The sequence below is a fragment of the Tenrec ecaudatus genome, chromosome 14 (assembly GCF_050624435.1).
Source record: "Tenrec ecaudatus isolate mTenEca1 chromosome 14, mTenEca1.hap1, whole genome shotgun sequence".
Taxonomy (NCBI): Eukaryota; Metazoa; Chordata; class Mammalia; order Afrosoricida; family Tenrecidae; genus Tenrec; species Tenrec ecaudatus.
Genome location: NC_134543.1, coordinates 104999708 through 105010733, shown reverse-complemented (window position 1 = coordinate 105010733; position 11026 = coordinate 104999708). Strand labels below are relative to the sequence as shown.

At 41.4% G+C, this 11026-nt stretch overlaps 1 protein-coding gene across 1 annotated transcript; it reads left to right on the top strand.

Annotated features, from left to right (window-relative positions):
- Positions 1-3012: 3012 nt before the first annotated feature.
- On the top strand, positions 3013-3611 carry LOC142425836 (translationally-controlled tumor protein-like). The gene has a single exon (XM_075531249.1). The coding sequence runs from the start codon at positions 3025-3027 to the stop codon at positions 3541-3543; it is 519 nt and encodes a 172-aa protein (XP_075387364.1). The 5' UTR covers positions 3013-3024; the 3' UTR covers positions 3544-3611.
- Positions 3612-11026: the final 7415 nt, after the last annotated feature.

The following is an 11026-nucleotide window of genomic DNA, read 5'->3' as shown; positions in this document are numbered from 1 at the left end:
TCCTTCTGTTGGTGTGCATGGTGGTTACACAGTTAGGTACAGATGTAAAAACTCAACAAGCTGTACACTCAAGATCTGAGCATTAACTGTGTGTAAATGAAACCTCAATCACACACACATACAAAGTCCTTAGCACCACTGTGAATGGATCTAGACCGATCATATACCCACTCCTGAACCCAGCACAGATGTAAGGTGAATGGGGATCACTAAATCTCTCCTAGCACTGACAAAAAGTGATCCTGTCCAGCCTTAAGAAGTGCTAGACAACTAGGAAGAGAGAGGATGGATGCTAAGGAGGCAACTATAAAATCATCTGGGCGATGAATGTACAAATGTGCTTGTATGTATGTGTGCTTGTATGTATGCGTGTGCTTGTATGTATGTGTGTGCTTGTATATATGTGTGTGCTTGTATATATGTGTGTGCTTGTATGTATGTGTGTGCTAATATGTAGGTGTGTGCTTATATGTATGTGTGTGCTTGTATATATGTGTGTGCTTGTATGTATGTGCGTGCTTGTATGTATGTGTGTGCTTGTATGTAGGTGTGTGCTTGTATGTAGGTGTGTGCTAATATGTAGGTGTGTGCTTATATGTATGTGTGTGCTTGTATGTATGTGTGTGCTTGTATGTATGTGCGTGCTTGTATGTATGTGTGTGCTTGTATGTATGTGTGTGCTTGTATGTATGTGTGTGCTTGTATGTATGTGTGTGCTAATATGTAGGTGTGTGCTTATATGTATGTGTGTGCTTGTATGTATGTGTGTGCTTGTATGTATGTGTGTGCTTGTATGTATGTGTGTGCTTGTATGTATGTGTGTGCTTGTATGTATGTGTGTGCTTAAATGTATGTGTGTGCTTGTATGTATGTGTGTGCTTGTATGTATGTGTGTGCTCATATGTATGTGTGTGCTCGTATGTATGTGTGTGCTCGTATGTATGTGTGTGCTTATATGTATGTGCGTGCTTGTATGTATGTGTGTGCTTGTATGTATGTGTGTGCTTATATGTATGTGCGTGCTTATATGTATGCATGTGCTTATATGTATGCGTGTGCTCATATGTAGGTGTGTGCTTATATGTATGCGTGTGCTTATATGTAGGTGTGTGCTTATATGTAGGTGTGTGCTTATATGTATGTGTGTGCTTATATGTATGTGTGTGCTTGTATGTATGTGTGTGCTAATATGTATGCGTGTGCTTATATGTGTATATATGCGTATATGTATATATGTGCTTATATGTATGTATGGATTATGATAAGTGTTATATGAGCCCCTAATGAAATGATTTTAAAATCTTCCATCTACCACTTATCTGTCAGCTTGTCATATAGTGAGGGCTTGTGTGTGAAGCCAGAAGCTATGTCACTGAGATTTCGAATGACACATTTCATTGGGCAAGTCTGTTGTTTTACAAGACCTCATTAAAGTGTAAAAGAACAAAGAAGTCAATCTGAGGACTAAGGTGCACCTGGCCCAAGCCATAGTGTTTTCATTTGCCTCCTCTGCATGTGAAAGCTGGAAGATAAATAAGGAAGTCCGCAGAAGAATTGATGCATTGAGTTACGGTATTGACGAAGAATGCTGAAAGTAGTACAAATTACCAGAAAAAGAAACCAATCTGTCTTGGAAGAAGTCCTTCCAGAATGCTCCTTAGAAGCAAGGATGGCAAAGACTTCATCTCATGTACTTTGGAGATGTTGTTAGGAGAGATTAGTCCCGAAACAAGGACATTATGGTTGGCAAAGTTGAGGGTCAGTGAAAGAGAGGAAGATGCCTAATAATATGGATTGACTTGGTGGCCACGACGGTGGACTCAAACAACAATAATTATTGGGATGGAGCAGGACCAGGCAGTGTTTTGTTCTGTTTGTATGGGGCCACGATGGTTTGGAACCAATTCAACTGGCACCTGACGACACTGACAACATGATATTCTCTGTAGCAGTAATTACCAAAGATTATCTCTAGAAAAAGTCGAAATAGGAAAAATAAAAATGAATGTCCAATTTATCTCCAGAGAAATAGAAAGTAGATTAGTGGGGAGGAAGGGAGTATGCAGTTCCTTTTTGGGGTGATGGAAATGTTATGGAATTAAGGAGTGGTAATGGTTGCCCAATATAATTGTGGTGTCAGTTTCAGGATTCAGAGTGTAGGGGTGGAGTCTAGGCTGTCAATCTGGAGCTAGCCAATGAGGGTTCTGTGTGGGCATGACCTTCTCCTGAGAATTCTGGGAAATCTGGTACTTCCTCCTTGGAGGCCGAAGACACTTCTCTCTCTGCTACTCTCTGGAAGACATTGCAGCTGACAAGACCTCTGAAGCTGGAGAAGCCACATAGAGAGAACCCTGCCGGAGCTGAGATGTTTACAACACCACCGGATCCAAAGACTTTGTACCCACTGGCCTGTGATTGTCCTGCATTCGGCATCATTGCATGTGTTTCATGAGTCTGAAGAGGACTTTATGGTTTGCTGTCCGACCTATGGGCTAATGTTGGATTTATGGACTTGATCTGGACTAAGCTGGGATGTTATCTCAATGCTCAATTGCTCTTTTATCTAAAGCTCTCCCTTATACACATATGTGTGTCCACGGATTTGTTTCTCTAGCCTATCCAGACTAACACAATAATGAATATACTAAGAAGCACAAAATCTTACACTTTGAAATGGTGAAGTTTATGTTACATGAATTAATAATTTTAAAATTTAGTAAAGGAAAAAAAGAGGACCTGATGCAAAGGGCTTAAGTGGAGAGCAAATGCTTTGAAAATGATTAGGGCAAAGAATGTATGGATGTGCTTTATACAATTGATGTATGTATAAGTATGGATTGTGATAAGAGTTGTATGAGCCCCTAATAAAATGTAAAAAAAAATTAATTAATAAAAAGTAAGTAAAGGACTTTCCGCCTGCTCCCCCTTCCCCCCCAGCGCCGCTCTGGCCGCACTGCACTCACTCAGAGCTCCGGGCTCCTGCTAAGCTAGCACCGCTGCTGCTGTCTCCCTTCAGCCGCCATCATGATCATCTACCGCGACCTCATCAGCCATGATGAGATGTTCTCCGACATCTACAAGATCCGGGAGATCGCAGACGGGCGGTGTCTGGAAGTGGAGGGGAAGATGGTCAGTAGGACCGAAGGTGCCATCGATGACTCCCTCATTGGGGGTAACGCCTCAGCTGAAGGCCCCGATGGTGATGCAGCAGAAAGCACCGTGGTCACTGGTGTTGGTATTGTCGTGAACCATCACTTGCAGGAAACCAGCTTCACAAAAGAAGCCTACAAGAAGTACATCAAAGACTACATGAAGTCAATCAAAGGCAAACTTGAAGAACAGAAACCAGAAAGAGTAAAGCCTTTTATGACAGGTGCTGCAGAACAAATCAAGAACATCCTTGCAAATGTCAAAAACTACCAGTTCTTCATTGGTGAGAACATGAATCCAGATGGCATGGTTGCTCTGCTGGACTACCGTGAAGATGGTGTCACCCCATATATGATCTTCTTTAAGGATGGCTCAGAGATGGAGAAATGCTAACACAGTGGGCAACTCACGACCGATGCCTCATCCCGACTGGCTGCTGTTCATCCACACGACACCAGGACTTAGACGGAACTGATACCATCGTGAGCTCTTCATTTACTTTTGACCTTGATTTATTTGTAGTGGAGGCTTTTTTTTTTAAAGAAAAAAATGTCGTGTAAGTTGTCTAAAATAAAATGCATTTAATCTCAAAAAAAATTAAGTAAAGGTTATCTAGTCTAAAAACCAAGGATCAACATTATACTTCAAGGGAAACTATTTTAACCATTTCCCAAAAAAGTGGCAACAAGTGTTTTTTAATTTTCATAAATCATTTTATTGGGGCTCTTACAGCTCTTGTAACGCTCCAGATATCCATTGTGTCAAGCACATTTCATGGCGTGATGGCCAGCATCCTTTTCAAAACCTCTTTCTACTTGAGTGTGGGAAGCAGAAGGATTTCTCCCAAGTTGTCTCCCCGAAATATATGCCAAATGTAGCTGCTTATGAATGACTTGGAGGTCATCAGAAGTAAATCAAAGATTATTCTCCCTAAGAGCTATCAGCCATCTAGAGCAAGCAGTCACCATTGTTTATCACACAAGTAGGGCCCACTCCCTTGTGATAAGGATACTAGTTGTCTGTTTACTCATAGGAGACCCCAGAGAGGTCAAGCCGCCCAAGGGTGACCAAGGTTAGGCCCCCATCATGAATCTAGGGTCCACCCATCTTGTCACACGTATACCCCTACTCCCTTCCATTCCTACGGGCACACCCCGAGCTCATCCCCTTCCTGTCACGCGTATGCCTATCAGACATCCCCTTCCTGCGATGTGTATGCCTATGGTACTGCCCCTTCCTGTGACGTGTGGTTACCTGTAATCATAACCCTTGGTTAGCAATAAAGTTGAGGCTCCCTCCTGCTCTCGCGGCCAGGCTCCCCACAGGAGGACCACCAAGCGGGGCTGAGGTAAACATGCTACCATGAATGGTGTCTGACGCCATTAATTCAATCTCTCTTCTATCTCTCATGCTTTCTATGACTTGACTATAATCTTTACTTATTATCGCTGTGCAATTGCGCCTACCGGACCCGTGATGATTTGTTGGGGAACCACCTCTCCCCACACTTGAGCCATTGATATCAGTTCCTCACTACTCCCCCACCCTCATGAACTCTTGATAAATTATAAATTATTATTTTCATATCTTACACCATTTGCTGTCTCCCTTCACCCATGTTTCTGTTGTTCATCACCCTGGAGGTGGGGAGTTTATACGTTGATCATTGAGATTGGTTTCCTTTCTCCCCCCACTTTCCCCCTACCCTCATAGTATCCCTACTCTTATTATTGTTCCTGAGGGGTTGCTCTGTCCTGGAGTCCATATGTTGAGAGCTCTTATCTGTACCAGTGTACATGCTCTGGTCTAGCTGCATTTGTAAGATAGAACTGGAGTCATGATGAGGGAGGAGGGTAGGAAGAAGTGTTAGGCAGGGCTAAAAAATGTCCATTAACGCATGCCCAGAGAGCCAAGCACGGGAACAAGGAGTGATGCACTGCACATGCTCAGAGATTCAGGTTTCCCGCAGATGGGCATGGGTGAGCGCTAAAGCTGGATTGGCCCAACTAGGCCACCTGGATTGGCCCACCTGGGCCAGGTGAATTCAATTCAACCAATGGGGTCGATCAGGGGTCGTCCACCACACCTCCCCGTGGAATCCTTGAAAAGGCAGGAGCTCAGAGTCAACAGAGAGACTGTCTGCGTGAAGCTGAGCAGCTTCCACCAGGTTGCATGGTCGGGAGGAGTCCTATGGGTGCCGTGTAAACCTGAAACTTCTTCTAACTCTCATAAAACTCACTTGGATCACGAACCAGGCTTCGGTGTGACTTCTTTCTCGCATGGAGCCAAGGACCGAGGTACAACTCTCTCTCCAGAGAGATCTAACAAAAGAACTAGAGGAAAGTTGTGTTTTGTCAGTGCTATACTGCACTGCACATCTCTTCCTTGTGACCCTTCTGTAAGGGAATATTCTATTGTCTACAGATGGACTTTGGGTCTCCACCTCACCCCCCTTGTTCACATCAATATGGTTTGTTTATTTTGGGTCTTCTGATAACTGATCCTGTCAACACCTTGTGATCATACAAGCTGGTGTGCTTCTTCCATGGGGGCTTTGTTGCTTCCCAGCTAGATGACTGCTTGTTTACCTTCAAGTCTTCAATACCCCAGATGCTATATCTACTGATAGCTGGGTACCATCAGCTTTCTCTTTTTTTAAACATTTTATTAGGGACTCATATGACTCTTATCACAATCCATACATACATCAGTTGTATAAAGCACATCTGTACATTCTTTGCCCTCATCATTTTCAAAGCATTTGCTCTGCACGTAAGCCCTTTGCATCAAGTCCATCAGCTTTCTTCACCACATTTTCACCCATTTTGTCTTCACTGATCATGTTGGAAAGGTGAGCATCACAGAATGCCAGTTTATCAGAACAAAGTGTTCTTGCATCGATGGAGTACTTGACTAGAGGCCCAATGTCTGTCTGCTACCTTAATACTTAACCTATAAATATATGCACATAGAACTATATCCCTATCATTATATATAAATTTACTTACATATGTACACGCCTGTATTTATACCTCTATAAATGTCCTTTGCCTCCCAGTTCTTTCCTCTATTTCCTTTAGTTTCCTCTTTCAGCTTTCAGTAATTCCTCTTGGCTACATTGCACTTGATCAAACCCCACCAGGCCCTCCTAGCCATTGATTTTAGATCTCTTGTCCATGGATTTGTTGACTCCCACCTCCCCCTCTCCCATGTCCCCTTGGAACAGTTGGTCCCATTGTTTTCTCCTTGGAATTATTTATCCTACCTGTCTTATATAGAAAGGGAGGGAGAAGAGTCTATAAATAGTTCCAGATCTGTCTGCTGACTCTTATGTATGTTTTCCGATCGAGTCTGATGAGGTGCCAAGCCCTGCCCCGAAGTCTATTTTTGGGGTTCCTCGGGGACTTAAATGCTTTGCTTCCCTTGCTGCCCTGTTGTGCTCCCTTTGTCTTTCACCTGGTGTGTGGGGTTCAGACCGGGCACAATTCCCGCACTGTGTCTCCAGTGTTGTCCCCTGTAGCACTATGAGTCAGTAAGGGGACACTGTGTCCCGTGGTGGGGTTGGCCCTATGGCCTTCTCTGTGCATTGGCTTCTCCGAGAAGGAATATTGGCCTTGGGGCTTGGGGGGCCCAGGATGCAGCTCTCTCTCTCTCTCTATTTCCCTCTTAGTTTGCTCCCATGAGTTCAGGGCAGACCCGCCCCACCTCCCTGAGCTGTCCGCAGAAGTGCATTCTTCTGCGGAGGGGCTTCCAAGATTTTCAATACATGATATGTCTTTAATATATTTAGTGTTTTAGACATTCTCCTTGTCTAAGAAATATGGAATACATATTTGAAAATAAGTGAAAGCTATTTTCAGATATGAAAATAGATCTAGAAACTCTAATGGAATCAACTAGAATCAGAAATAACAAAAGGTTTTCATTACACAATGAGAAGGGCCTGGGGAATTGGAACAATTAACGGGTAAGATAGGGAGAGGAGCCAGCAAAAGTGCCTGGAGGGGGAGAGACAGGAGTGTAACCAGTCTAGGTTATACTCTAGTTTCTAAAGTTGAGAGAGAATTTCAAGAAAAGAATAATCCAGTCACATTAGTACCAGAAGCATCTTCGGAACCTGGCAACTCGAATATAAGTAAGCTTAATGGAGCAGAGTAAGGAAGTGCTGTTTACAAACCCTACCTGTGCTATCCCCAATGGAGATGCTCTTTGTGGTCCGACACCTCTCCTGTGAGGTAAATAATTGTAAATGCCCTTGAGTAGCATCTTGGAGTAGATCTGCTCAAAATGTGGTCTGAGGCATTGGCTGCACCTGGGAATGTTCCATGCCTGATGCTTCTTAGTCTCCAGTTTCTTCTGGGAAGAACAAAGAATGATCTAGCTTAAATTCCACTGTAATGGAAATTAATTCAACACACAGTATTTGTTGAGTGTTTGCTATGTGCCAATACTAATCTAGGCTCTTGGGATGCATCAGTGAACAAAGGTAGAACTCTCTGCTCCTCCTGACCAATTCCCTTCAGATCACTAAGTCACACCTGATAACATCCATGAAAACAGTGGTGTGATTTACTCCCACTTGTTTACATATCATTCTTCCAGTAGCCCAGAGTCATGTGATAATAGCTGTTAAAGAAATAGAGAGGGAAAAAATAGAGATTTTTAAAATTAAATACAAGTATTCATAAATAAATAAATAGACAGATAGATAGATAGTATTCTAAGATCTATGGATCAAGTCCCCACTGGCAAAATCATCTATTACCTCTTCTGGCTTCCATTTTGACCTTGCTCTGATTCTCAATACAGGTCTCCTATGTCTTTCACCAGAATCCTTAAATCAACAAGATATTCAAGTTTTATGCCAGGTAACCCTTGAAAATTCCTGAGGATTGTTTTGGAAGTGAAATTAGGATTTAGATGTTTTGATATAACTGAATTTTAAATTTTTTACATGTATAGTTTGTATGGCTGGGTGCTATCATAGTAAATTAAAATAGTTACTATTTTAATGCTCTCCTTGCTTTTTTATGACATTGTAGTCTGATAGGCATGGCTCTGCCTTTGTGAATGAATGGTATTGAAAATTTTGTCTTATCATTAACCCCCACTGTTTGTATAAATAGTATCCAATCACTGAAGAGTTTAATCTACACAGTTCAGTAACTCCTGTAGTGCAGTCTGAAACCAGCCAATACAATAAATTCCTTTCCTCCACAGTGTTGTAAATACTATGCCATTGGCTAAATTAATGACACTATCAATAAAATTACGTTATGCCCCAGGGGGACAATTTATAATATTCTCTATCATAAAATGGTGACGTCTCCATGGTGAACCAGAGGCATATGTAAACCATAGATGGATGAGAGGATGGTGGGCTTGCACACAATTCTAGGCCAAATCTAAGAGCAATCAGTTCTATGACACGGGCCTGCTGGATGCTGGCCCTCAGGAAAGGATCACTGAAGAGCTGAGCAGTTGTAGCAAGCTGGTGATGGTAAACCAGAGATGCCTGGTTATCAGGAAGAAAGTATCATCCGGGGTCTTATAGACTTCTCTTAAACCAAGCAGCCATCCAAGCAAGGTGGCAACTAAGTCCACGTGGAAGCAGCATGCCAGCCTGGGTGAAGCAAGGACTGTAAATAATGAAATCTAGATCTGAAGGAGGGAAAGAAGCTTCAGTTCAGTGACTCCTCTAACACACGTCAGGGGTGCAAACAGCCTTGCTATCAGAGAACATTGTCAAGTCAACTGTGGCAGGTGTAGTTAGGTTAAGATGGAACACCTTATCTTTTGACCCACTTTAAAATTTCAGTTTTCAATATTTTCTACTTTTATTTTCAATGGAAGTTTTTCTCTGTATATTTTTTCTTTTTTAAAAATCGTTTTATTAGGGGCTCATACAACTCTTATCACAATCCATCCATCCATCAATTGTGTCAAGCACATCAGTACATTCATTGCTCTCATCATCCTCAAAACATTTGCTCTCCACCTAAGCCCCTGGCATCAGCTCCTCATTTTTCCCTCTCCTTCCCCACTTCCCCCTCCCTCAGGAACCCTTGATCATTTATAAAATTATTATTGTGTCATATCTTGCTCTGTCCAACATCTCCCTTCACCCACTTTTCTGTTGTCCATCCCCCAGGGAGTCTGGTTTTGTTTGTTTTTTTGGGTCATTGCTATTTGTTTTTTTGTGTGTGCTTCCGGTTTCTGTTTTTTTTTTTTTCCTGTTTGTGTTTTATATGATTTTCTGTATCTGAAATCCAGGCTAGGTAAATCTATAGAGACAGTAACTGGATTAATAATTACCTAGGGGAACTGGAGGGGAAGATTTTTGGGGAGGGGAGGTGCAAATAGCAATAAGTACAAGAAGAGAATGTTCTGAAATTGGTTGTGATGATTGCAGAACTCTTCCTAATATGACTGAATAATTAAATTGTATGCTATTTGAACTCTGTGAAAATAAAACTTAAAAAAAAGATTTAATTTCTACATATATTTTTTGTTTTGCTCTCTAATTATTGCATATCTCTAAGTACAATACAACCAGTTATCATTAAGTTGATTCTGATTCGTGACGGTCCCATGTGTGTTAGAGGCTTTTGTTGTTGTTGTTGTTGTTGTTGTTGTTGTTGTTAGAGGCTTTTCAATAAGGGCTGTTGGGGAGATAGATTACCAGGCCTCTCTTTTGACACGCTTTGGAGTGGACTCAAACCTCAAACATTTTGAACATGTTAACTGTTTGCACAACCCACATATTCCATACTAGAACTTAATGCTTTCTCACTTGGAAGGAAAAAAATAGCATTTGTTTTATTATAACAAACTATGTAAAAAAAATAAGAGGAGACAAAAATCCCAACTCAATGCTATCAAGTTTATTCTGGCTCATAGCACAGGGTAGAATTGCCCCTGTGGGTTTCTGAGACTGTAACTCTTTTGTGAATAGAAAGTGTCTTTCTTCTGAGGAGCTACTGGTGGTTTTGAACTGCTGACCTGGTGGTTAACAGCCCAACACATAACCACTATTCCACCAGGGCTCCTATGGTGGAAAAGAAAGATAAATGTTGCCATAGTTTACCTTCTATTTACTGTGTTAGCAAAGTAACTTTTTCTATATTCAACAAGGGGTTATTAAATCAGTAGCAATTTGCTGTATCATAATCTGTCTGTATAACCATATCCTTAAATTGAATATAAATATATTTTATTTTTTAATTAATATTATAAAAATTAATTATGCATCCATAAGTTTAAAACCTCTGAGAATCCCTAGGTTTCATTCCACCTCATTCCTTAAGACATTGCACTAATTAGACCCAAATATCCAACAAGGGATTCACTTCATTTGATAACACTTTTAATATTTCTCAGTTGGCACATAATATGAGCCCTTAGCAACTGCGGAACTAACTTCTTACTAGAGCATCATCTAGATATGCAGATTGCCAAGAAGCATTCCTTCCTGGATGACGGGAATTCTCATTGTTCCCCTCTGGGCTTGACTCAACTAGTTCCACATTTGTTCCAAAGGTCTTTCACTCAAGATGCCACTTCTTGGTAACAATTTCTGTATTATTTATGACTTTTCCCCCCCAAATAGAATGATTTTAATGTAGATTAGCAATAGCTAACATTTAGTGAATGTTTCTTCTGTACCCGGGCCTGACACATGACAAAATCAAAACCAGGCAACTTACTGTCAGACAGTCCGTTCTGACTCAGCAAGCCTTTAGATGGACTAGAAGTGCCTCTATGGATTTCTGAGGCTGTAAATCTTTTTTAAAATCATTTTATTGGGGCTCTTACAGCTCTTATATTCCATACATCAATCGTATCAAGCATATTTGTACATATGTTGCCATCATCA

Coding starts and splice junctions, on each gene's coding strand:
- LOC142425836 (XM_075531249.1), top strand. CDS start 3,025: ATGATCATCTACCGCGACCTCATCAGCCATGATGAGATGTTCTCCGAC.